General features: G+C 42.8%; 1 protein-coding gene across 1 annotated transcript in view; it reads right to left on the bottom strand.

The window, feature by feature from the left end:
• FAM184B (family with sequence similarity 184 member B) overlaps nt 1–27,987 on the bottom strand; it is a 157,865-nt gene that overhangs the window by 37,623 nt on the left and 92,255 nt on the right. The window contains exons 7-8 of the mRNA XM_030922890.1: nt 27,417–27,524; nt 1,383–1,480 (exon numbers count right to left, since the gene is read on the bottom strand). Of these exons, the coding sequence (XP_030778750.1) occupies nt 1,383–1,480; nt 27,417–27,524 (206 nt within the window). The remainder of the gene's footprint in view (nt 1–1,382; nt 1,481–27,416; nt 27,525–27,987) is intronic.

Genomic DNA, 27,987 nt, shown 5'->3' with positions numbered 1-27,987 from the left:
TTCTTCTCATGTATATCCAGTTCCAACACCATTTGTTGAAAAACTTTTTCTATGTCCATTGAATTACCTTGGTACCATGAACAAAAATTAATCTAGCAACTATGTGTGTGTGAATCTATTTCTTAACATTCCATTGTGTTTCATTAGCTTATTTGTGTACTGGCATATTGATACCACAATGTCTTTATCACTAAAGCTTTATAACATGCCTTGACATCAGGTAGCCTGAGTCCTCCAACTTTCTTCTTCAAGATTTTTAATATTAGTTTTGGCTCCGTGACTTGCTCTGGCCCATGGAAGCTGGGTGGAAATGAGAGTGCATTTCTGAGTTTAGGCTTGACGAGCCACTGCATGTTTCCATAAGCCTTTTGAACATCTTCCCTTTACCATGACAACAACATTCCCTAGATGGGGACTAATCCTTCAGCCTGGGCCACAGAATGAGATGGCATGTGGAGCAGATTTTAACTGTAGTTTGTGGCAGAGCAATAACACCTGACCCTCACCCAGGAGCCAAGCTCACATAAGTCCCACTGACGTGGGGTTAGGTTTTGTGTCCCCACCCAAACTTCGTCTTGAGTTGTAATCCCCATAATCCCCACGTGTTGAGGATGGGACTTGGTGGGAGGTGATTGGATCATGGGGGCAATTTGCCCCATGATGTTCTCATGATAGTGAGTTTTCACGAAATCTGATGGTTTTATAAGTGTTTGTCATTTCCTCCTACACATACTTTTCTGTCACCTGCCGCCATGTAAGACGTGCCTGCTTCCCCTTCTGGCATGACTGTAAGTTTCCTGAGGCCTCCCCAGTCAAGCAGAACTGTCAGTCAATTAAGCCTCTTTCCTTTATAAACTACCCAGTCTTGGGGGCTTCTTTATAGCAGTGTGGAAATGACCTAATATACCTACAGAGCCTGATAGAGCCAAGCATAAGGGTAGCTAATCTATGAGCTAAAAATCTTTGATATTTGGGGGTGTTATAGCAGCAATAGCTGACTGACATAAGTGATATAGGTGGGGATCTCCCTCAGGATCACAAAGCTTGCTTATATCCCCTAATTAAAGAACACTTGGAAACATAGGGGCAGAGGTTTTGGGCCAGTGCAGGTCTGAATCTTGGACAGGTTTGCTAACTTCTTTGAGCTCCAGGTTCTTAAGCTAAAAAATGGCTTCTCTGGGTTGTTGTAACAATTAAGTAAGATAGTTTATGTAAAGCCCATAGCTGTGCTGAAGACATACAAGATATGCTTGTTGACTCCCCAAGCATGCTGCAAGGAGCAGTGATAAATACTTGAGGATAGAATGAATGAATGGATGAATCCTTCCACATCTGAGTCCTCATTCATTGGAGCACTCAGAAGTCTGCATGTCCTCCTGTACCTTTCTTCTTCGTCACTGCTGGTTCCTTCTTCAGCTGCTAACTTATCTTGATACTCCTCTCCTCTCGGCGAAGTTTCATCCAGCTTCAAGCATGGATCCTAAGGCAAAAAAAAAAAAAAAAAGGCAAGATGAGCTTAAGTACAGCTTAATGATTCAATCTGTGGCTTATTCAAATCAGAGAGCAGAGGAGAGGGAGCCCTCAGCAACCCACTCTCAGTGCTCTGCTTGCAGGGGATGCCAAGGCTTGTGATGATGACGTGACTAGAACAGTGCCTGGCTTACTGTAATCAATGCCAGCCCTGATCCCTGAATCCTGTTTTTCAGTCTATGAAGCATTTCACACTGCTGACAAAACTAAAGCATAAAGAGGGGAAGTAACCTGGCTAGGGTGCCACCATCGGTGAGGAGTGGAAATGAAATATGCAACTGGACAATAGGACCCTGGGGACTGAACTCTTGACCACTTCATGATATGGTTCCAAGCATAACCCTCAGAGAGAGGGCTTTGTTTCCTTGGTAAGCCTGCTGCACAGGGCTGTTGTGAGGACCTGAGAACCATGCTGGCTCATGGCCAGTGGTAAGTGTGAGCAACCGGTGTTACTATTATACCCGTTTTACAGTTTGTAGTCTGCTATGTCCCACTATGTAGAATCAGAAAGCATGGAACTTGCTGAATGACCAGAGATGTGGTATGGGAGGAGAATATGGAAACTATTAGTTAACAATGAGGCTTCTGAATATTTTATGAATTGAATTTGCTCATGTTATCATCCTTTCCTTCCCACAGAGATACACGGGTGTAAAAGACCTTGTTATTTTGATTTTTCTATTTGTCATAACCACACTGTCCATGAAAACAGCATAAGGCAGGGTAGGAACAGATTTGTCTCATGAAATAGTGATCACTGTAACGCGTGCTTTTCACTAACTAGCTGTATGGCTTTGAGCCAGCTTCTTCCCTTTTTTGGACCTGAGTTTCATCAGCTGTGAAACAAAGGGGCTGGCTTACATCTGTGGTCAAACTGTGTTCCAGGGATCCTGGAAGGTGTCTCGGGGTAGGAAGGGGCAGAGCTGAGGCTGGAGGGTAGGGCCTTGGGCTCCCATTCACCCTTGATCTGGAACTGCTTTGGTTGCCTTTCCACATACTGTATTGTCTATAAAAGGCCATCAATGTCAAAACCGATGAAGACCTCCACATTGTCAAATCCAATGTTCAATTCTTGGGTCTGTGCTAACTGGGCCTCCCAGCAGAATTGGAAATATTGATGATTCCTTCCTTTATGCAGCCTTCTTTCCTGGGCTTTCTCCTCCCCCCACCCCCAGTTACTGCTTCTCAGTCTTCTTTGCTGAAGTCTCCTCCTCTCCTGCTTCTCAAACTGCCACATGTCCAGAACCAGACTCTTTGTTTTACTCCTCCAAACAACAAGCATGCACTTGGCTCAGGGCCTTGCACTGGCTGTTCCCTCTTCCCTCTGATATTTGCATTCCTTGTTCCCTCACTTCACTCACTGCAACCAGGAGATCGTCTCTGACTTAAAGCTTAGGCTCTGCTACCAGATGATCTGTGTTTAAATGCCAGATCTTTTACTTATTAATAATGTGACCTTGGAAAATTACTTAGGTTTTCCCAAGGATTAAATGAGTCGATACAATGTAAAGTCCTTAGAACAGTATTAGGTACCTAAGGAATACTCAACACTCAAATTTATTCCCTGGAATTCTTTTTTTTTTTTTTTTTTTTTTTTTTTTTTTTTTTTTTTTTTTTTGAGACAGAGTCTTACTCTGTCACCTGGGCTGGAGTGCAGTGGTGCAATTTCAGCTCACTGCAACCTCTGCCTCCCGAGTTCAAGCAATTCTCCTGTCTCAGCCTCCCGAGTAGTTGGGACTGCAGGTGCGTGCCACCATGCCTGGCTCTTTTATTATTTAATTTTTTTATTTTTAGTAAAGACACATTTCACATGTTGCTCAGACCAGTCTCGAACTCCTGAGCTCAAGTGATCTGCCCACCTCGGCCTCCCAAAGTGCTAGGATTACAGGTGTGAGCCACCATGTCTGGACTGTTCCCTGGGATTCTTGTTCCCTGGATACCTTCTCTGAAATTCCAGCCCCTCTCACTCTGTTTTCCCCACTTTGCTCTATGTTCTTCTCAAAGTACATATCACGGCCTGACGTTGACTTGTCCACTCTTTAATTATCTGTTTCCGTCACTGGAAGGTAAGCTCCATGAGGGCAGGGACTTTGCTCACCTGTTTCCCTGATGCCTAGAACAGTGTGTGGCACATGCGAGTCATTACTAAAAGAATAAGCACAAATATGTCACGGGCCACTCCAGGATAGCGGGAGGACCACTCTCTCCCATACTTACCCTATACTCCCTTTTGTTGTTTTTATTTGTTTTTGTTTTTGTTTTTTTGTTTTGTTTTATGACACAAGATTTTGCTCTGTCACCCAAGGTAGAGTACAGTTGCGAAATTGTGGCTCACTGGAGCCTCAACTTCCCAGGCTCAAGCGATCCTCCCACCTCAGCCTCCCGAGTAGCTGGAACTACAGGTATATACCACCATGCCCGGGTACTTTTTACATTCTCTGTAGACACAGTGTCTTGCTATTGTTGCCTAGGCTGGTCTCAAACTCCTGGGCTCAAATGATCCTCCTGCCTCAGCCTCCCAAAGTTCTCATATTACAGGTGTAAGTCACAGTACCCACCCTTCCCCTGCTTTACATCCCATGGAAAGAAGGGCCTGGGATTGCTGCATTGTCATGAAAATCCCGTGGGCATGTGGCTGGATGGTGGCATGTGGCGGCTGTCGCCCAAACTTTGAGTGTTTTCCTGCCCTGCTTTAGGAGCCTTTATGATTCATAAGTTCAAGTTCTGTTTAAATCATTTGCATTGCCTCTAAATGTAGCAGAATACCATGTGATGCCCACTTCCGGAGAATCAGCAAGGAGATGGCACTTGGGTACCCACTCTCCACTGTGCTGGGAGGATCTGTCCTGGGGCACTCCAGAGTGATGGCCTGAGAGACAGTAAACATCCGCTCTGCCTCCTGCAGCTTTTCTCCCTAAGCCCTTATCTTCCCTCTGGGGTGGATATGTTCTGAGTTAACTCTGCTAAGCCAGAAATACACTTCCCAGGACTTCCTTCCCTGCATACTCTGGACCATGTGACTTTGCATAAAATGTGGAAGATGGAAGTGAAGCAGCAGTCATTTCCTTGTTAAGCTTGGATGCTTGAATGCAGGGCACCTGGTGGTGTTGCAGCTCATACACGTCATTGCTGATCTGCTCACTCACCTTATCGGCCAGGGCAGGTTCTGGGCTCTCAGCTCCTTTAGCTCCTGCTGGTTTCTCCTTGAGTTCTCTCTATTCTGGGCCTGTGTGTACAGCTCCTGGGGCAGCAGCCAGGCCTGAAGCTCTTCCCACACCCGCCAGATCCTCCTCAGGGTTCTCCCTATCCCCAGCCACGTGCATGTCTAGCTCCATGATGAAGGATGCCTGATTCTCCTACAGGTCACTATTAGCAAATGTGGAGCTTTGTTGGCTTCAGATACTGACATGGTTCAAGCCCAGCCTTGTGGGCTGCAGTTCGTTCTTGATCTTCCTCACTTCACTTCTGTCCTTCTTTCCTTCCAGCGGCCCACTCTGCTGACTTTAGTCCCACCACCAGGTAAAGAAGCAACAGTGGAATGTAAAGTGCTTAGCTGGCTCCTTCAATTATACTAGGTCAGTTCCTAAATTTAATCTCATATCCTATATCATTCTTAGTAGCTTGTTTCTGTGATAAACCCTAATTGATGCACCTTTTAATCTCCAGATCTTACTTATTCTTCGAGGCCCTATTCAACTGTTACTTCCTCATGAAGGCTTCACAATATCTTTTGTTGCAATTACACCTTCTCCTCTTGAAGTTCCCATAACAATTTTTTGCTACCACAATTTTCTTTTTGTTGTTGTTGTTTTTTGTTTTGTTTTTGAGATGGAGTCTTGCTCTGTCACTCAGGCTGGAGTGCAGTGGTGTGATCTAGGCTCACTGCAACTTCCACCTCCTGGGTTCAAGTGAGTCTCCTGCCTCAGCCTCCCAAGTAGCTGGGACTACAGGCGAGCGCCACCATGCCCGGCTAATTTTTGTATTTTTAGTAGAGACAGAGTTTTGCCACGTTGGTCAGGCTGGTCTCGAACTCCTAACCTCAGGTGACCCATCTGCCTCGGCCTCCCAAGTGCTGGGATTATAGGCATGAGCCACTGCGCCCGGCCTCTAACAATACAAGTTTTTCTGCCTTGTATTGTTATAGGAGCAATTTCTTTCTCCCTTCCTAAACATAAGTGAATGTAAACATAATCCCAGATACAGTTTTTAAAATGTTATAAACCCTACAGCCAGGGACTGAGAACCTGCAGCACAGCTATTTTTCATAGCCTGAGTCCTCCCTCTTTACGTAACTAGAAACTAAAGTTGAGCTGCTTGACATAAACTGGTCACAGGGTCCAGTGAGGTTGGTTCATTGTCGTGCATTTTCAAACATGTTGTGACTAAACAGATTATAACCTACATGTGAACCAGAGGCTAAAAGGTCCTCCTGTGCCTCCTAGTTTCAGGTGTTTTGGGCATAAAAAATATCTCAGAGATCTCTAATTCCCACAAAGCCCAGCAGTAAATATATAGTCTAGAAGCAAAACAGCTTTGTGAGTTACCTGCCATAAATTCAGGTTCAGTATAAACCTGGGGGAATCGCATGGTGAACGTGGAAGGAAAACAGATAATCAGATGAGCATATGTACTATTACAATATAAATATATAAATGATGTATGATTCAGTAGGTCCATGTCTCAAAAGGAAAATTCAAGGTTACAAAGAAATTGTGTTCAATAGAAAGCACAAAATATATTGGCAAAACAATTCTAATGAGACCAGTAGTCAGAACAAACATGAACTGGCTAAGTTCTACATGGAGAGCTCTTCTGATAAAAGGAATTGTTCACTAAAATGCTCTAATAATGAAGCTATAGCCCTCTAATGACACAGCCTGAAAACATAAGGCAAAATGTGTATCACTGTAGTGAGAAATGGGATAACTTATAATGGGAGATTTTAATACACATCTCTCAGAAACGGATGCATTAAGCAGACAAAATGAGCTAGAATGAGGAAGATTCGAACAAGATCAGCAAGCTAAACCTAATAGCTAAAAAATAAACCAATAGCTACTAACATATATGTGAGGTCACATAATGAATACATTCCAGAGCCAGGATTCAAATATGCGTATTTTACTACCACATCAAGAATATATGCTTTTTTCCTTATCTATAGGAACTATTTAAAATTGACCCTGAATTGGTCTACAAAGCAAACCTCAACACAGTTCAAAGTGCTGACATTTTACAGACTATGTTATCTTATGGCACTGCAAGAACATTAGAAAGCAATAAGAAGGTAGGTTTAAAAGAATCAGATAAACTTCAAAACTCTGGGACACAGATAAGACATACACTTAGAGGGAAATTTATAGCTTTAAATGTATTCATTAGAAAACATTCAAGAAGTTAGAAAATGAACAAAAGAATAAATCCAAAGCAAGTAGAAGAAAAGAGATATAAGAGACAAAACAAATGAAATAGAAAAACACATCTGACCAACACATCTAAAAGCTGGGGTTTTTGAAAGGATGCATCCGCCGGGTGCAGTGCCTCACGTCTGTAATCCCAGCACTTTGGGAGGCCAAGGCGGGCAGATCACGAGGTCAACAATCGAGACCATCCTGGCTAACACGGTGAAACCCCGTCTCTACCAAAAAATACAAAAAATTAGCCGGGCTTGGTAGCAGGCGCCTGTAGTCCCAGCTACTCGGGAGTCTGAGGCAGGAGAATGGCGTGAACCTGGGAGGCGGAGCTTGCAGTGAGACAAGATCGCGCCACTACACTCCAGCCTGGGCAACAGAGAGACTACGTTAAAAAAAAAGAAAGGAAGGAAGGAAGGAAGGAAGGAAGGAAGGAAGGAAGGAAGGAAGGGAGGGAGGGAGGGAGGGAGGGAGGGAGGGAGGGAGGAAGGGAGGAAGGAAGGAAGGAAGGAAGGAAGGAAGGAAGGATCAAACTTCTGGCAAGCCTGATCAAGGAAAAGCGGAGAAAAAACTTAAAGCAACATGAATAATGGACAAGGAGCTCATGACAGTTATTAGAGATTAAAAAGAATTCCAAATGTACTCTGAGACAACACAGGGCCTATGGAAGGGAATCTGAAGGATGTAATTTTTGGGCCATTTTATTGGCCACAGCTATATTTAAAGGAGTCCTGGGCAGGAGTCCAGAAGGAGGAGAGGATTAAAAATACTAAAATTGCTGATGCACCCAGATAACAACACTGGCTCCCAGCTACACTGCATTTGTCTATTTCTCTGCATTTTCTCATGGATGCATATGACTCTATGAAGTAACCAGAAAGGCACTGCCATCTTTGATTTACAGATGTGGAACTAAAATTGGAGAAGTCCAGTCATTTGCCTCAGGTCTCATGGCCACTGGAGGGTGGCACAAAAAGTAGAGCCCTGTATTTTCTGATTTCCATCCATGTAATTCCATGTCACCACACTGACACTCAGCTGGGCGTTTTGACATGATTGTCACCTACCAGCATCAAGGCCTAAATGGATGTGAGTCTAAACCATGTTGTGCAAATACCAAGTATCTAAAAAACTGCGACTCGAAAATCAACCTGAGAGGAGTAACGTCAGCAACATGGCAGAAGGAAGTCCTGATCCCTTTTTTCCCCAATGAGCATATCACTTCAGCAATAATTCATGTACATATTCCCTTTGTAAAAAATCAGAGACTAATCAAAATGCTCCTGCACCCCAGGAGAATGCAAAAACAGACTCCAAAGCTGGCAGGGAGATTCAGAATACACTCTTGCCAAAGATGCTGCCCCTGGTGAAGTACCATATGATCACGAAGAGACCCCCTACACCAGCTTCAACCAGAGGAGGAAAGGAGCTAATTGGCATGTCTAGTACCCCAACTTTTCCAAGGGGGAGGTCCCTAGAGGACTAGCTTTTGTCTTGCTGCTGTTGGAGCTCTATAAGGTCCATCACAGTCTAGCCACTTGGAAGAGAATGGAGATAGAAACTTGGGCTGGTAGATACTATAGTTCCTCCTTGGCTCAGTGCAGAGTGAGCAAACGAAAACTACAGCTTCCTGCTTCTTACTGGGAGGAAATGAGTTTGTAGAGACCCCCATTACCTGGCCAGGCTCATTGATGGGGGATTCTCTTGTACAAGATGAACCTGGGAAGACTGGGAGAGGTGACCGCTTTGTCTAATGCATGGACACCAGCACAGAGAGTCAAGGAAAATAAAAATCAGGCAAAGATGTTCCAAACAAAGGAAAAACATAAATCTCCATAAATTGACCCTAATGAAACAATTCTATGATTTACCTGACAGAGAATAAAAATAACTCTGATAGAGTTGCTTACCAAGACAAAGAGAACAATGAATGAACAAAGTGAGAATTTCAACAAAAAAAAGGAAATATTTTTAAAGTACCAAAAGAAATCATGGACCTGAAAACACAATAACACAATAACTGAAATGAAAATTCACTGGCCAGGAACGGGGGCTCACGCCTGTAATCCCAGCACTTTGGGAGGCTGAGGCAGGCAGATCACAAGGTCAGGAGATTGAGACAATACTGGCTAACACGGTGAAACCCCGTCTCTACTAAAAATACAAAAAATAGCCAGGTGTGGTGGCGGGCACCTGTAGTCCCAGCTGCTTGGGAGACTGAGGCAAGAGAATGGCATGAACCCAGGAGGCAGAGCTTGCAGTGAGCCAAGATCGTGCCACTGCACTCCAGCCTGGGCAACAGAGGGAGACTCCATCTCAAAAAAAAGAAAATTCACTAGAGAATTTAATAGAAAACTATATCAAGCAGAAGAAAGGATTAGTAAACTCAAACACAGGTCACTGGAAATAATTCAGTCAAAGATGCAAAAAGAAAAAAGAAGAGAGAAAGGACAAGAAGGCTTATTTAAATATAATGACTAAGAAGTTCCCAAATCTGGAAAAGGAAATAAGCATGCAGATCCAAGAAGCCCTAAACAAATCAGATAAGATGAACCCAAAGAACCATACTGAGATAGATAATCAAATTGTCAAAGGTCAAAGACATAAAATTTTGAAAGCAGAAAGAGAAAAGCTATTTGTCACGTACAAAAGAACTCCCTCATAAGACAATGAACATTTTCCAGCAGAAACCTTGCAGGTCAGAAGGGAATGGGATGATATATTCAAAGTGCCAAAAAAAAAAAAAGAATGTCAACTAAGAATACTATACCTGGGAAAACGCTCCTTCAAAAATAAAAGAAAGTTTGCTTTCTCTGACTGATTTGGATGCCCTTTATTTCTTTTTCTTATCCTATTGCTCTGGCTAGGACTTCTAGTACTACGTTGAAGAGGAGTGATGATAGTGGGCATTATTGTCTTGTTCTAGCTCTCAGACAAAATACTTTCAACTTTTTCCCATTCAGCTGAATTTTTACCATTCAGTAGAATGTGGGTTTGTCATAGATGGCTTTTATTGCATTGAAGTGTGTCCTTTGTATGACAATTTTGCTGAGAGTTTCAATCATAAAGGTATGCTGGATTTTATCAAATGTTTTTTCTGCATCTATTGAGATGATCATGTGATTTTTTGTTTTAATTCTGTTTATGTGGTGTATCACATTTATTGACTTGCATATGTTAAACCATCCCTGCATCCCTGGTATGAAACCCACTGGATCATGGTGAATCATCTTTTTGATAAGTTGTTAGATTTGGTTAGCTAGTATTTTGTTACAGATTTTAGCATCTATGTTTTTCAGTGATATTGGTCTGTAGTTTTCTTTTTTTGTTTTGTCCTTTCCTGGTTTGGGTATTAGGGTGATACTGGCTTCACAGAATGATTTAGGGAGGGTCCCCTCTTCCTCTATCTTGTAGAATAGTGTCAATAGGATTGGCACCAGTTAGGAATAGTCAGCAGAGTCAACAGACAACCCACAGAGTGGGAAAAATCTTCACAATCTATACCTCTGATAAAGGACAAATATCCAGAATCTACAATGAACTCGAACAAATTAGCAAGAAAAAAAAATCCCACCAAAAAGTGGGCTAAGGACGTGAATAGACAATTCTCAAAAGAAGATATACAAGTGGCCAACAAACATATGAAGAAATGCACAACATCACTAATGATCAGGGAAATGCTAATCAAAACCGCAATGTGATACCACCTTATTCCTGCAAGAGTGGCCATAATCAAAAAAATTTAAAAAAACATAGATGTTGGTGTAGATGCAATGAACAGGGAACACTTCTACCCTGCTGGTGGGAATGTAAACTAGTATAACCACTGTGGAAAACAGTGTGGAGATTCCTTAAGGAACTAAAAGTAGAATTACCATTTGATCCAGCAATCCCACTACTGGGTATCTACCCTGAGGAAAAGAAGTCATTATACAAAAAAGGTACTTGCATAGGCATGTTTATAGAAGCACAGTTTGCAATTGCAAAAATGTGGAACCAACCCAAATGCTCATCAATCAAGGAGCAGATAAAGAAACTGTGGTATATATATACAATGGAATACTACCCAGTCATAGAAAGGATGAATTAATGGCATTCACAGTGACCTGGATGAGATTGGAGACTATTATTCTAAGTGAAATAACTCAGGAATGGAAAACCAAACATCATATGTTCTCACTCATAAGTGGGAGCTAAGCTATGATGACGCAAAGGCATAAGAATGACACAATGGACTTTGGGGACTCAGGGGGAAAGGGTAGGAAGGGGTGAGGGATAAAAGAATACAAACTGAGTGCAGTGTATACTGCTCAGGTGATCAGTATACCAAAATCTCATAAATCACCGCTAAAGAACTTACTCATCTACCCAAACACCACCTGTTCACCAATAACCTATGGAAATAAAAAACAATTTTAAACAACAACAACAACAACAAACAAAAATAAATGAAAGATTTTCCCAGACAAACAAAAGTGGAGTGAATTATTCATCACTAGACCTGCCTTACAAGAAATGCTAAAGGGATTTCTTCAAGTTGACATGAAAGGATGTTAAACAGCAACAGGGTAGCCTAAAAGTATGAAACTCATTAGAAAAGGAAAATATATAGGCAAATATAGAACTATATTATTGTAACAGTAGTGTGCCAATCACTTTTAATTCTAGCATAAAAGTTAAAAGACAAAAGTATTAATAATTACAAGCATACCTCAGAGATATTGCAGGTTCAGTTCCAGACTACCACAATAAAGCAAACATTGCAATAAAGCAAGACACACAACTTTTTTTGTTTCCCGTACACATAAAAGTTATGTTTACATTATACTACAGTTTATTAAGTATGCAATAACCTTATGTCTAAAAATATATACCTAAATTTAAAAGTACTATTTTGCTAAAAAATGCTAACAATCATCTGAGCCTTCAGTGAGTTGTAATCTTTTTGCTGTGAAGTGTCTTGCTTCAATGTTGATGGCTGCTGACTGATCAAAATGATCATTGCTGAAGGCTGGGGCAGCTGTGGCAATTTCTTAAAACAAGATAACAATGAAGTTTGCCACATAGCTTGACTCTGTCTTTCACAAAAGATTTCTCTGTAGCATACAATACTGTTTGACACCATTTTGCTCACAGTACAACTTCTTTAAAAAGTGGAAGCAATCCTCTCAAACTGTCACTGATTTATTTTTTATTTATTTATTTATTTTTTTGAGATGGAGTCTTGCTCTGTCGCCCAGGCTGGAGTGCAGTGGCATGATCTCGGCTCACTGCAAGCTCTGCCTCCTGGGTTCACACCATTCTCCTTCCTCAGCCTCCCAAGTAGCTGGGACTACAGGTGCCCACCACCACACCTGGCTAATTTTTTGTATTTTAAGTAGAGTTGGGGTTCAACATGTTAGCCAGGATGGTCTTGATCTCCTGACCTCGTGATCCACCTGCCTTGGCCTCTCAAAGTGCTGGGATTACTGGTGTGAGCTACCACGCCTGGCTGTCACTGATCTATTAACTAAGTTCATGTAGTATTCTAAATCCTGTCTTGTTATTTTAACAATGCTCACAGAAGACTCATCAGGAGTAAATTTCATCTCAAGAGACCACTTTCTTTCATCATTTGTAAGAAGCAACTCCTCATCCATTGAAGTTCTATCATGAGATTGATTGCAGCAATTCAGTCACATCATCAGGTTTTACATTTCATTCTAGTTCTCCTTCTGTCTCTACATAGTTACTTCCTCATCTGAAATCTCGAACTCCTCCAAGTCATCCATGAGGGTTGGAATAAATTCCTTTCAAACTCTTATTGTTGTTTTTATCTCCTCCCATAAATCATGAATAATGAATATTATTAATGGTTTCTAGAATGGTGAATGCTTTCCAGAAGGTTTTCAAAGGGCTTTGCCCAGATCCATCAGGGGAACCACTATCTATGGCAGCTATAACCTTATGAAATGAAATGTATTTCTTTTTTTTCACCCTGTCTTATTGTGCCAAGAAATCTACTTCCTAAATAATAAGACTTCAAAGGAGAAATTATTCCTTGATCTATGAGCTACAGAATGAGTATTGTTTCAGCAGGCATGAAAACAACATTACTCTCCTTGTACCTCTTCATCAGTGCTCTTGGGTGACCAACTGGTCAATGAGCAAGAACTTTTTTTTTTTTTTTTTTTTTAGACGGAGTCTCGCTCTGTCTCCCAGGCTGGAGTGCAGTGGCCGGATCTCAGCTCACTACAAGCTCCGCCTCCCGGGTTTTACTCCATTCTCCTGCCTCAGCCTCCCGAGCAGCTGGGACCACAGGCACCCGCCACCTCTCCCGGCTAATTTTTTGTATTTTTTAGTAGAGATGGGGTTTCACCGTGTTAGCCCGGATGGTCTCGATCTCCTGACCTCGTGATCCACCCGTCTCAGCCTCCCAAAGTGCTGGGATTACAGGCTTGAGCCACCGCGCCCGGCCAAGCAATAACATTTTAAAAGGAATCTTTTTTTTTCCGAGCAGTAAGTCTCAACACTGGGCTTGAAATATTCAATAGATAATGCCATAAACAGATGTGCTATCATACAGGCTTTACTGCTTTACTTATAAAGCACAAGTAGAGTAGATTTCACACAATTCTTAAGGCCTCTAGAAGTTTTGAAATGATAAATGGTCATTGACTTTAACTTAAAGTCACTAGCTTTATTATCTTCTAACGAAAGAGTCAGCCTGTCTTTTGAAGCTTTGAAGCCAGGCATTGACTTTTCCTCTCTAGCTATGAAAGTCCTAGATGACATCTTCTAATATAAGGCTGTTTTGTCTATATTGAAAATCTGTTGGCCAGGCGCGGTGGCTCAAGCCTGTAATCCCAGCACTTTGGGAGGCCGAGACGGGCAGATCACGAGGTCAGGAGATCGAGACCATCCTGGCTAACACAGTGAAACCCCGTCTCTACTAAAAATACAAAAAACTAGCTGGGTGAGGTGGCGGCACCTGTAGTCCCAGCTACCCGGGAGGCTGAGGCAGGAGAATGGCGTGAACCCGGGAGGCGGAGCTTGCAGTGAGCTGAGATCCGGCCACTGCACTCCAGCCTGGGTGACAGAGCGAGACTCCGTCTCAAAAAAAAAAAAAAAAAAAAGAAAAGAAAATCTGTTATTTAAGGTAGCCATTTTCATCAATGATCTTAGCTAGATCTTCTGGATAACTTGTTGCAGCTTCTCCATCAGTGCTTGCTGCTTGTTATGTTATGGAGATGGCTTATTTCCTTAAACTTCATGAAACAACCTCTGCTAGCTTCCAATTTTTCTTCTGCAGCTTTCTCACCTCTCTCTGCCTTTATAGAATTGAAGAGAATTATGGCCTTGCTCTGGATTAGGCTTTGGCTTCAAGGAATGTTGTGGCTGGTTTGATCTTCTATCCAGACAACTAAAACTTTCTCCATATCAGCAGTAGGGTTGTTTTGCTTTCTTATTACTCATGTGTCACTGGAGTAGCACTATTTATTTCTTTTAATAACTTTTCCTTTGCATTCACAACTTGGCTAACTGTTCAGCACAAGAGGCCTAGCTTAGGTCTGTCTCAAAGTTTTTGACATGCCTTCCTCTCTACGCTTAATCATTTCTAGGTTTTGATTCAACATGAGATATGCAACTCTTCCTTTCACATAAACACTTAGAGGCCATTCTAGTATTGTTAATTGGTCTAACTGCAATATTGTTGTGTTTCAGGGAATAGGGAGGTCCAAAGATAGAGAGGGAAAGAGACAGGGGAACAGCTGGTTCTGGAACACAACCAGAACACATACAACATTTATTAAGTTCACCATTTTCTATGGGCATGGTTTGTGGTGCCCCAAAACAACTATAATAGCAACATGAAAGATCACTGATCATAGACCACCTTATCAGATACAATAAGAAAAATAAGTTTTGAAATATTGTGAGAATTACCAAAATGTGACACAGAGACACGAAGTATATTTTTAAATTAAGGTACACATATTATATTTTTATAAATAATGCTATTACACACTTAATAGACTGCAGTATAGTATAAACATAACTTTTACATGTATTGGGAAACCAATAAATTTGTGTGACTTGCTTTATTCAATATTTACTTTTTTGTGGTGGTCTAGAACTGAATTTGCAATATTTTCAAGGTATGCCTTCATAATGGAGCTGAAAAATTCCTGTTGTCTAATGATGACATAGCCATTGTAAAGATGTAGTGTTACACGTTATCTTTTCTATGTTTAGCAACATTAGGATATATAAATATTTACCCTTGTGTTACAACTGCCCACATATTTAGTACAGTAATATGCTGTATAGGCTTGTAGCCTAAGAGCAAAAAGCTACAGCACATAACCTAGGTGTGTAGTGGGCTACACCATCTATGTTTCCACAATGACAAAATCGCCTAACGACCCATTTTTCAGAATGTATCATCATCATTAAGTGACATATAACTGTATTTCACAATTGAACTTGACCATGGAGATCAATAAATAGTTGACTGAATGAATGCTTTTTTTTTTTTTTTTAACATAAGGTCTGTAGCTCTGTTGCCCAGGCTGGAGTACCGTGGCACGATCTCAGCTCACTGCAACCTCTGCCTCCTGGGCTCAAGCTATCTTCCCACCCCAGCCTCCCAAGTAGCTGGGACTACAGGTACACACCACCACGCCCTTCTAATTGTTTTTGTATTTTTTGTAGAGATGGGGTTTTGCCATGTTGCCCAGGCTGGTCTCAAACTCCTGAAGTCAAGTGATCTGCCCACATTGATCTCCCAAAGTGTTAGGATTACATGTGTAATCCACTGCACCTGGCCTGAATGAGCTCTTTCAAGTCCAGCAATACTTGTTTCAATTGCTATTATGAACACCTTTACATGTATAAACTAGAAAACCTAGGGGAGATAGATAAATTCCTGGAAATATACAACTCTTCTAGATTAAACCAGGAAGAAATAGAAACTCTGAACCGGCCAATAACAAGCAGCAAGACTGAAATGGTAAAAAAAAACTGCGAAAAAAAGTCAAGGACCAGATGGATTCACAGCTAAATTCTATCAGACATTCAAAGAAGAATCAGTACTAATCCTATTGACACTATTCCACAAGACAGAGAAAGAGGAAACCCTCCCTAAATCATTCTATGAAGCCAGTATCACCCTAATACCAAAATCAGGAAAGGACATAACAAAAAAAGGAAACTACAAACCAATATCCCTGATGAACACAGACGCAAAAATCCTTAACAAAATACTAGCTAATGAAATCCAACAGCATATCAAAAAAATAATCCACCACGATCAAGTGGGTTTCATACCAGGGATGCAGGGATGGTTTAACATATGCAAGTCAATAAATATGATACACCATATAAACAGAATTAAAACAAAAAATCACATGATCATCTCAACAGATTCAGAAAAAGCATCTGACAAAATCCAGCATCCCTTTATGGTTAAAACCCTCAGCAAAATCAGCATAGAAGGAACATACCTCAATGTAATAAAAGCCATCAACAGCAAACTCACAGTCCACATTCTACCGAATGGGGAAAAGTGGAAATCATTCCCCGTAAGAACTGGAACAAAACAAGGTTGCCCACTCTCACCACTTCTATTCAACATAGTATTGGAAGTCCTAGTCAGAGCAATTAGACAAGAGAAAGAAATAAAGGGTATCCAAATCAGAAAAGAGGAAGTCAAACTATCACTGTTTGCTGATGATGTGATCGTATACCTAGAAAACCCTAAAGACTCCTCCAAAAAGCTCCTAGAACTGATACATGAATTCAGCAAAGTTTCAGGATACAAAATTAATTATACACATCAGTAGTTCTGCTATACACCAACACTGACCAAGCTGAGAATCAAATCAAGAACTCAACCCCTTTTACAATAGCTGCAAAACAAACAAACAAAAAACCTTAGGAATATACCTAATCAAGGAGGTGAAAGACCCCTTCAAGGAAAACTAAAAAACACTGCTGAAAAAAATCATAGATGACATAAACAAATGGAAACACATTCCATGCTCAGTAATGGGTAGAATCAATATTGTGAAAATGGTCATACTGCCAAAGCAATCTGCAAATTCAATGCACTTCCCATCAAAATACTGCCATCATTCTTCCCAGAACTTGGGAAAAACAATCCTAAAATTCATATGGGGGAAAAATAAAAGAACCTACACAGCCAAAGCAAGGTTAAGCAAAAAGAACAAATCTGGAGGCATCACATTACCTGACTTCTAACTATACTATAAGGGCACAGTTACCAAAACGGTATGGTACTGTTATAAAAACAGAACCATAGAACAATAGAACACAGTAGAAAACCCAGAAATAAAGCCAAATACAGCCAACCAATCTTTGACAAAGCAAACAACAACAACAACAAAAAAAAGTGGGGAAAGGGCACCCTATTCAACAAATGGTGCTGGGATAATTGGCAAGCCAAATGTAGAAGATTGAAACTGGATCCTAATCTCTCACCTTATACAAAAATTAACTCAAGATGGTTCAAGGACTTAAATCTAAGACCCAAAACCATAAAAATTCTATAAGATAACATTGGGAAAACCCTTCTAGACATTGGCTTAGGCAAAGAGTTCATGACCAAGAAAACAAAAGCAAGTGCCACAAAAACAAAGATAAATAGATTGGACTTAATTAAACTAAGAAGCTCTGCACAGCAAAAGAAACAATCAGCAGAGCAAACAGACAACTTACAGAGTGGGAGAAAATCTTTGCAATCTATACATCTGATAAAGGCCTAATATCCAGAATCTATACGGAACTCAAATCAGCAAGATAAAACAATCCCACCAAAAAGTGGGCTAAGGACACGAATAGACAATTCTCAAAAGAAGACATACAAATGGCCAACAAACATATGAAGAAATGCTCAACATCACTAATGATCAGGGAAATCAAATCAAAACTACAATGCAATCCCACCTTACTCCTGCAAGAGTGGCCATAGTCAAAAAATAAAAAAATATGTACATGTTGACATGGCTGTAGTGAAAAGGGAATATTTTTACAACTGCTGGTGAAAATGTAAACTAGTACAATCACTATGAAAAACAGTGTGTAAAGTTCTTCAAGGAATCTCCATATTGTTTTCTTTTTTTTTTTTTTTTTTTTTTTGAGACGGAGTCTCGCTGTGTCACCCAGGCTGGAGTGCAGTGGCGCGATCTCGGCTCACTGCAAGCTCCGCCTCCCGGGTTCCCGCCATTCTCCCGCCTTAGCCTCCGAGTAGCTGGGACTACAGGCGCCCGCCACCACGCCCGGCTAGTTTTTTTTTTTTGTATTTTTAGTAGAGACGGGGTTTCACCATGTTAGCCAGGAGGGTCTCGATCTCCTGACCTCGTGATCCGCCCGTCTCGGCCTCCCAAAGTGCTGGGATTACAGGCTTGAGCCACCACGCCCGGCCCATATTGTTTTCTATAGTGGTTGAACTACCAGCAGTCCCACTACTGGGTATCTACCCAGAGGAAAAGAAGTCATTAAATGAAAAAGATACTTGTACATGCATGTTTGTAGCAGCAAAATTTGCAATTGCAAAAATATGGAACCAGCCCAAATGCCCATCAGTCAACAAGTGGATAAAAAAAACTGTGGTATATATATACCATGGAATACTACTCAGCCATAAAAAGGAACAAAATAATGGCATTTGCAGCAACCTGGATGGAATTGGAGACCATTATTCTAAGTGAAGTAACTTAGGAATGGAAAACCAAACATAGTACGTTCTCACTCATAAGTGGGGGCTAAGCTATGAGGATGCAAAAAGATAAGAATGATACAACGGACTTTGGGGACTCAGGGCAAAGAGTGAGAAGAGGGTGAGGGATAAAAGACTGCATATTGGGTACAGTGTTCACTGCACAGGTGATGGGTGCACCAACATCTCAGAAATCAGCACTAAAGAACTTATTCAAGCATATAAGTTAACACATATGTTAAGTAGCTATATTGAGCCATTCCACAATGTATAGATATTTCAAAACATGTTACACATGATAAATTATAGTTTTTGTAATTAAAAATTATATTTAAATTTTGTTATTTTGAAAGCTTTTTCACAGATCTTTTTCAGTTTTGTTTTTGAGCCTGTCTTGTACCTGGTTGCACTAAATATATAATAGTTCTCTCTTGTGAAAACCTTAAAAGCCTAGATTTAAACACGTGTTCAATGATAATAATGATATCACAGAAAAAAGAACTTATTTCATGTGACCAGACACCACCTGTTCCCCAAAACCCTATTGAAATAAACAAAACAAAACAAAAAAATTGTCCACTTCTCTGAACTCTAAATAAAACAGACTCAGAACATGGCTTCTGAGAACATCCCTGAACCACTCCTGGTGTATCCTGAGTTGTTCAACCCAATTCCTACTCTCGGGTTTTTTCCAAAAGGCATATTTCTCAGGTTCAGTCCAGTGCTCTCTCCAGTGCTAAAGTGGCCTGGGTGTGAATAGTTAGTGCACGGAAAAATAAATGGCTCTGCTTCTCCTCCAAACCATCCACTGCAAATGCCTCCTCCCACTTCCTCCCAGGCAAATGGCTGGTTATTTTAAATCCATGTTCACATTAGGTCCTCATCTTTCATCTTCCATTTATTTAACCTTTTCTGGATTATTTCTATTTTAAAGAAACACCCACGCCCAGGAAATCTCCTATAAAGGAATATTCAGTCATTCTCAAGTTCACTTGACAATCTTTCAAAGGTAGCATTATGTGCATCTTAAAATAGAACACCAAATGTAATGGAGTTTTGCTGAAATGATTACAGGGGACTGTAATAGATACTATAAAGTCACCTTACATTGACAGAATCTTTAATAGTTCTGAAAAGTGCCTTCATATGCTTTCTCCTGTTCATTACCACAAGTCTCTGGGGGTATGAAGGGCAGGGATTATTGCTGCTGTTTTACTAACAAGAAGTAGTGCAGCATTGCAGCTTACAGCGCAGGCCCTGGTGCCACCCTTTGGGCCGTGGTTTCTCTATAAGAAGTCTCATAGGGTGGTTTGTGAACTGTGTGAAGTACTCTGGGTTTGCCATTATGAGTAATGAAGAAACTGATCTCAGGGATGGTTTCTGGCCTGAGGCTCCTAAGCAGCTCTTGGGTAGAGCTGGGTGGAACCCATGTCCTAAGCCTTAGGCAGGTGGCCCTGCCCTACACTGTCTTCCTACACTGAATCTCAGCCGTTGCCCGGAACCTCTCCGTAGAGTGAAGGGCAGGCTGCCTTGTTCTATGTCAGATGGAACCAGACCCCTCCATTCACACCAGACGGAGGGTGCTGGCTCCCAATTGGCCTGAGGAACACTCAGGATGTCACAGTTGTTTAATAGCCTAGTGGTCATCTGCCTGCCAACGGCCAGGACAGCGGACACCTCAAATTCCTATGGTCCTCCAACATATGGTACAGGGCGACTGTTGCCCAGCAAACTACTCAGGGCCTCCAGGGAGCAGGGGACATTTTCAGGCCTGGAGAGCTTGGGAGTGTCCCTGGCTCCTTCCCAAACACCTCAGGGAGCTTGTCTTGGGCTGCTTCCCCACGGCATCCCATTTCCTGGTGAAGTCATGTTCAGATTTCAGTGTCAAGCAGATGTCCGCAGACGTCATTCTTCTGGAATAGTTTCCTGGACTCCCCTGGACAGAAAGCTTCCTCTCCCATATGGGCTTGCCATTAATATATCTTCTTGCCATCATCATAGCAGTCATCATAACAGGTTAATATTTAAGGAAATAGTTATTTCTCCCATTTGAAATAGGAGCCCTCCAAGGACCAAGATTAGGCCTCATTCTCCTGGACATGCAGCCCCACGGCTTGTATAGTGACGGTACTCAGACATATTTGTAGAGACGAGATGACTTAAATAGCAGTTACCACAAATGACTCCCTTTTCCTTCTGGAGAGGGCATGGGCAGGGGTATGTATGAAAATTTCCACCCTTTTCCACTGCCCGTTCTGTGTGGCCCAGGCACCAAAGGAATCTTCTGGAAAAAAATTTTCCTTCAGAATGATTATGACTAAAATGGCTTTCTGGAAACCAATTAGTAAGACTTTGAATCTGCAAAATCAAGGGCTGACAGGGAGAAACCAGGATTAAAAGCTTGGTGAGGTCCCAGCTAAGTTTAGTAGGGACAGAGTCACACCCACGTTTGGCAGCCCTCTCGCTGCATGTTCTGGGAATGGAGTGGAAAGCCTGCTCTCAGCTGACATTATTATTTTTATCTCTCTCTTTCTTTTTTAGATTTATTTTTATTGTTTATTTATTTATCTATTTATTTACTTATTTTTGAGGCAGAGTCTCACTCTGTTCCCCAGGCTGGAGTACAGAGGCACAATCTTGGCTCACTGCAACCTCCACCTCCCAGGTCCTAGCGGTTCTCGTGCCTCAGTCTTCCATGTAGCTGAGACTACAGGTGTGCCACCATGCCCAGCTAATTTTTGTATTTTTAGTAGAGACGAGGTTTTGCCATGTTGCTCAGGCTGGTCTTGAACTTCTGGTTTCAAGTGATCCACCCGCCTCCATCTCCCAAAGTGCTGGGATTATAAACGTGAGCTACTGTGCCTGGCCTGTTTTTATTTCTCTTGACTCACTGAAACGCTTTGGCAGAACAGCTACTGGCCTAAACTGAAACCCGAGTCTTGAGCAAACTTAAATTTTATAGCCTCAATCCAGCAGGAACATCACTGGGGAAGTTGTCATTTAATATCCTGTCCTGTTGCCCCTGTTTCCACCAGCAGATCTGCCATCGGATTGTTCAAGCCCCTGCCCATGCCTTCCTGGCTTTACCTCTGCCCCTTGTACCATCCTGTGTGGTTGCAGGTATGGCCATACTGAAGTATGCTGCTCACACCTCATCTAGACCTAGGCAGAGCTTCGGCTCACCAGGCTGGCACAGAGCTGGCTTGCCAAAACTATTTGAACTAGATTACACTTTTTTTTTCTGACTGGAAAAGTTCAGAAAGTTTTGTAACTTGCTGTATTAGCAAGGCACACGTGCTGCTGGTGGGGGCACAGAGAGGAACAACCTCAGTGGGTGCCAAGTGGTGGTATCTATTGAAGTTAAACACGCAGAGGCTGGGCGCGGTGGCTCAAGCCTGTAATCCCAGCACTTTGGGAGGCTGAGACGGGCGGATCACGAGGTCAGGAGATCGAGACCATCCTGGCTAACACGGTGAAACCCTGTCTCTACTAAAAAAATGCAAAAAAACTATCCGGGCGAGGTGGCTGGCTAGTCCCAGCTACTCGGGAGGCTGAGGCAGGAGAATGGCTTAAACCCGGGAGGCGGAGCTTGCAGTGAGCTGAGATCCGGCCACTGCACTCCAGCCTGGGCGACAGAGTGAGACTCCATCTCAAAAAAAAAAAAAAAAAAACAAGCGCATACCACTGAACTCGGCAAATTCCATGGGAGCAAGAGTTAGCACCGAGGGAGTATTTACACACACTAGGTGCTGTTTCCAACGCCAGACAGATAGGAATTCATTTAGACCTCACAAAGACCCTCTGGAGTAGATGCTATCATCATCCTTGGCATATAAATGAGAAAGGTGAAGCAAAGAGACATCAAATTATTTGTCCAAGATTATCCAGCCAGTAAGAACCCAGGTGTCTGGTTCAGGGGCGAGCTTGCTTAACTACTATACTATATTATATCCCTCTCTGGTGCTATCCATTGAAGTATTATCTAAAATAGAGAGATATTGAAACAATCTAAATGTCAATCACAAGGGAATGGTTCAATATAATATGGTTTTTCTATACAAGGGAGAACTAGATGGTTGGTTTGTTTTTTTAAAAAAAAATGAAGCTGAAAGGGAAGTGTACTGAGCTATAAAAGTGTCTCTAAGCTATAAAATTTAAGTTAAGAAAAGCAGAATTGCCCAGGCGCAGTGGTTCATGTTTGCAATCCCAGCACTTTGGGAGGCAGAGGTGGGTGGATGGTTTGAGCCCAGGAGTTTGAGACCAGCCTGGACAGCATGATGAAGCCCCATCTCTACAAAAAATACAAAAACTAGCTGGGCGTGGTGGTGGGCACCTGTAGTCTCAGCCACTCAGGAGGATGAGGCAGGAGGATTGCTTGAGCCCAAGCAAGGAGGATTGCAGTGAGCCAGGACTGCAGTGAGCTGAGGATTGCAGTGAGACCAAAAAATTAGTCAGGCGTGGTGGTGGGTACCTGTAGTCCCAGCCACTCAGGAGGCTGAGTCAGGACGTCGAGGATTGCAGTGAGCCAGGACTACACTCTACTCTGGGTGACAGAACAAGATCCAGTCTCCAAAACAAAAAAAAAAAAAAAAAAGATTTCATGAGAGTATGCTATCATTTGTATTTTAAAAATCCACAATTATGCCTGTATATACAGTATATCTCTGAAAGGATATATAAAAAGAGATAAGATAAAACACAACAAGTAGTTTTCCCTGGGATAGGGAACTCCACAGTAAGAGGGAAAATGCTTTCCAACGTATACCTTTATATACCATTTGAGTTCTGTACCATATACGTGGATTGCTTATTTGAAAAGAGGTCTTAATTTGAAAGAACAAACAATACCTGCAAAATGCCTAATAGAAAACAGCACCAGATGTTTAAGCTGTTACTAATTGTCCACATTGTTTTCCAGCTATTTGTTTATGCACACTTCTCCCTCTAGCATCCAGCTCAGAGGCTGGCATATCCCAGGTATTGCACGCACAACTGCAGAATGAATGAATAATGTGCATACTGAGTTGAATCAAATGAAACTGATATTTGTCGAGGTTCCTGCTGCAACGGTATAGAGGAGGCATCTGCACTTCCCTCTGGAAACCGAGCTCATTCACTATTCACAATAGCAAAGACATCAAACCAACCCAAATGCCCATCAATGATAGACTGAATAAAGAAAATGTGGTACATATACACCACAGAGTACTATGCAGCCATCAAAAAGAATGAGATCATGTCCTTTGCAGGGACATGGATGGAGCTGGAAGCCATAATCCTCAGCAAACTAACACAGGAACAGAAAACCAAACGCCACAAGTTCTCGCTTATAAGTGGGAGCTGAACCACGAGAACACAAGGATACAGGGAGGGGAACAACACTTACTGCGGCCTCTTGGGGGAGGGCAGTAGGGAAAAGAGCTAATACATGCTGGGCTTAGTACCTAGGTGATGGGTTGATAGGTGTAGCAAACCACTATGGCACATGTTTATCTAGGTAACAAACCTGTACATCCTGCACATGTACCCTGGAACTTAAAAAAAAAAAAAAAAAAGAAACCAAGCTCATTGAAAGACAACATTCTAGGTTAAGAAGGCTGAGGAGGGCTGGGCGTGGTGGCTCACGCCTGTAATCCCAGCACTTTGGGAGGCCGAGGTGGGCAGATCATGAGGTCAGGAGTTCGAGACATAGACCAATATGGTGAAACTTCATCTTTACTAAAAATACAAAAATTAGCCGGGCATGGGTGCACACCTGTGGTCCCAGCTACTCGGGAGGCTGAGGCAGAAGAATAGCTTGAACTCGGGAGGCGGAGGTTGCAGTGAGCTGAGATTGGGTCATTGCACTCCAGCCTGGGTGACAGAGTGAGACTGTGTCTCAAAAAAAAAAAAAAAAAAAAAAAAAAAAAAAGGCTGAGGAGTTTCCTGGTGGACCAACCCATGGTTCCTAACAGGTACTTGTATTCTGGACTTCTTCAGGACTTGCTTTTTTAGCTACAGAGGTGGTTCTCTACTGGGGATAGTTTTGCCCCCAGGAGACATTTTCGGTTGGGAGGGTACTACTGGCATCTTGTGGGTAAAGGCCAAGGAGGCTGCTATATAAACTGCAGCACACAGCACAGCTCCCCGCAACTCACCAAAACAAAGAATTATCCAACCCCAAAGTCAAGTGCTGAAGTTGAGCTGTGGTGATAGCACCGGCTCATGGACATCGTGACCATGATGGGTAGACTCGGGTCATCAGCCCTGGAACATACCTAGAACTTCTACGTGTTTATTTTCCCTCCTAAAATACAGCCTGCTCTACGATCTTCCTGAACTGCATTTTCTAATTCAGTCTCCAGCTTACCAATCTTATTTCAGATTTAATTTCATCAAGAAGGATATCAGCCAACTCCAGTCCATCTCCCTGCCACCGTCACTTTGAGGAGCTGAGAAATACTTGAATATCTCAGGACAACCTTTCTGGGAAGCCCCACATGGTGCTGGTGAAAGATGCAGCTGTCCCTGGGGCCAAAAGTTCTCTGGAATGCCAGCTCATGAGACTGGTTCTTAAGAAACTGAGGAGAATGAACATGTCTGCACCTCCCTCAGGCAGAAATCTTCTGAAAGGAGGGGGACAGCCTCCGATCAGGAAGGGGAAAGCCTTGTGGATGAGGGTGCCTCTGCTCCTTTAGGATTCTCTTCCAGGCTTACTGGAGTGGCAGGGGGCAGCGGGGGCAACAGGGCTGCTCAAGGATTCTCCCCTTTTCTGGGTGTCAGAGGAAGGAGGAAACCCAGAGAGTCCTGACTGCTCCCCTTAACCCAATGACAGCTGGGGCCTGTTTTATCTGGAAGGCATCCTGGGCATGTGCCGCTCTTATGGAGAGAGGGGGGGATCAGAGCCCGTGGTTCCATCCTGTCTTGGCTATTTACTGGCCTGTGACTGCGGGCAGGTCACCTGCCCTCACCTTCAGTTTTCTCTTCTGTAAAATGGGTGCCTTACAGGGTTGTTGCATAATTCCCATGAAGCTGAGCATGCTGACTCATGCCTGTAATCCCAGCACTTTGGGAGGATCACCTGAGGTTAGGAGTTCAAGACTAGCCTGGCCAACATGATGAAACACCGTCTCTACTAATGGTGGCATACATATGAGGTCACAGCTACTTGGGAGGCTTAGGTGGGAGGATCACTTGAGGCCAGGAGGTCGAGGCTGCAGTGAGCCATGATTGTATCACTGCGCCGCAGCCTGGGGAACAGAGCAAGACCCTGTCTCCAAAACAAAAAACTCCAATGAAGTCAAAGATGAGAACAGTGCTCTATGACTGACGAGTTCACATACAAACGTCAATTATTATTTAAATCCACAGTCACTAGATTTTGGTTCTTTCTTGCCCTGGTGAATATGTGGTTGACTGGAGGTTATCCCAGAGGAGTATGTCATGGGGGCTGTTGGCAGGACCAGGGCCTGAGCCCTGGAAGATGGGGGTCATGGGAGAGAAACTGCAGTTCCTGAGGACACTCGTGTAGACAGAAATGGGTAAACAAGAGACTGGTGAGATTGATGTGGGAAGATTCAGACTCACTCATGTAGTGTTTTCCCGCCTGGAGTTTGAAATGGCCTGAAAATTGCAGGCAGCAATCAAATAAGTGAAATTGAAGGCCGTGGGTTTTTTTTTTTTTTTTGGCTCTCTTGCTGCCAAAACAGGAATTAAGAGGGTTATTCAAGCCAGGGTACTCAAGCGCCCACTTCACAGGGATTATTTATATTCCTGACATGGTACAACAAACATTCACTGAGTGCCTATCTTGTGGGTTAGGCTGTGTCTCTAAGAAGATATGCTGAAGTCTTAAGCCCCGGTACCTATGAATGTGACCTTATTTGGAAATAGGATCTTTGCAGATGCAATTAGTTACGATGAAGTCATACCGTAGTAGAGTGCGCCCTAAATCCAATGACTGGTGTCTTTATAAGAAGGCTATGTGAAGACACAAAGACTCAGACACTCGGGGAAGGAGGCCATGTGATGACGGAGGCAGAGATCGGAGTGACGCGTCTGCAAGGAAGACTGGCCAAGGAACACCAGGATTGCCCAGCAACCACCAGAGGCGAGGGGAGCGGCACAGACCAGGTTCTCCCTTGCAGCCTCCAAAATAAACCAACCCCGCCAACACCTTGATTTCAGACCTCTGGCCTCCAGAACTGTGAGAGAGTACATTTCCATCGCGGAAGCCACCAAGTATGCGGTCATTCATTATGGTGATCCTAGAGAACAATACAACTCACTGCAGGCCAGACAGAGACACAAACCAACCAGTTTCTATCCTCAAGCGGCGTCCCTGAAAGGGCAGCTTCACGGACAAGGGCTGCTGTGAGAGTAAATGAGATCATGGCTGTGGAGGGAGACAGCCGGGGCAAGAGAGGGGCATTTATGACTGTTACTGGGGTTCGTGGTGGGCATAATCAAAGGCCCTGCTCTAGTTGAGTGCGCCCTTTATCCGCCAGGCAGGCTGCTCTCAGAGAGAGAGCGGAGACTCATCTGACAGGCCTTATTCTTTTTCAAACCACCCAGATAATTAGTCAGAATTCTATTTCCTTCGTGGTTTCTGTGAATGGATTTTGTGGTGATTTTTTTTTTTTTCCCAGGCATTTTGGCAGTGTCAAGGGGAGATGTAAAAGAGCCCATTAACATCAACATGCGTCACTGGGGACACTGAAAGGCTGAGACTGAGAAGAGAAATATCTTCAATTAAATCTGACAAAGCTGGAGGTTACCTGGGTCTCCAGAATGCTGCAGCGCTGGCAGCCTAATTCCTGGGGCCTTTCCTCAGCTTTTGTGGGGCGTGCCTTATTTTGTTGGATAAATTCTTCCAGCCTTAAAACCTAAAAGAGGAGACAAGAAACACCATGCAATGAAACCAAGTTCTGCCTCCTTGATACAGTCATTCATCCGGGAATCAATTCTCCTGGGTCAGTCTGTTCTGGGAAGAGTGCCCCATTAGGCAAATTTTACACACACTTCTAGAAATACTTTTTTTTTTTTTTTGAGCCAGGGTCTCACTCTGTCACTCAGGCTGGAGTGCAGGGGTGCAATCTTGGCTCACTGCAACCTCTGCCTCCCAGGTTCAAGTGATTCTCCTGCCTCCGCCTCCCAAGTAGCTGGGACTACAGGTACGCACCACCATGCCCAGCTAATTTTTTGCATTTTTAGTAGAGACGGGGTTTCACCATGTTGCCCAGCCTGGTCTCGAACTCCTGACCTTAAGTGATCTACCTGCCTCAGCCTCCAAAAGTGCTGGGATTACAGGCGTGAGCCACTGCGCCTGGCCTAGAAATGCCATGTCTA

Source organism: Rhinopithecus roxellana, chromosome 2, assembly GCF_007565055.1.
Source record: "Rhinopithecus roxellana isolate Shanxi Qingling chromosome 2, ASM756505v1, whole genome shotgun sequence".
Taxonomy (NCBI): domain Eukaryota; kingdom Metazoa; phylum Chordata; class Mammalia; order Primates; family Cercopithecidae; genus Rhinopithecus; species Rhinopithecus roxellana.
Note: the sequence above shows the minus strand (reverse complement) of the source record. Positions and strands in the feature narration are given on the sequence as shown.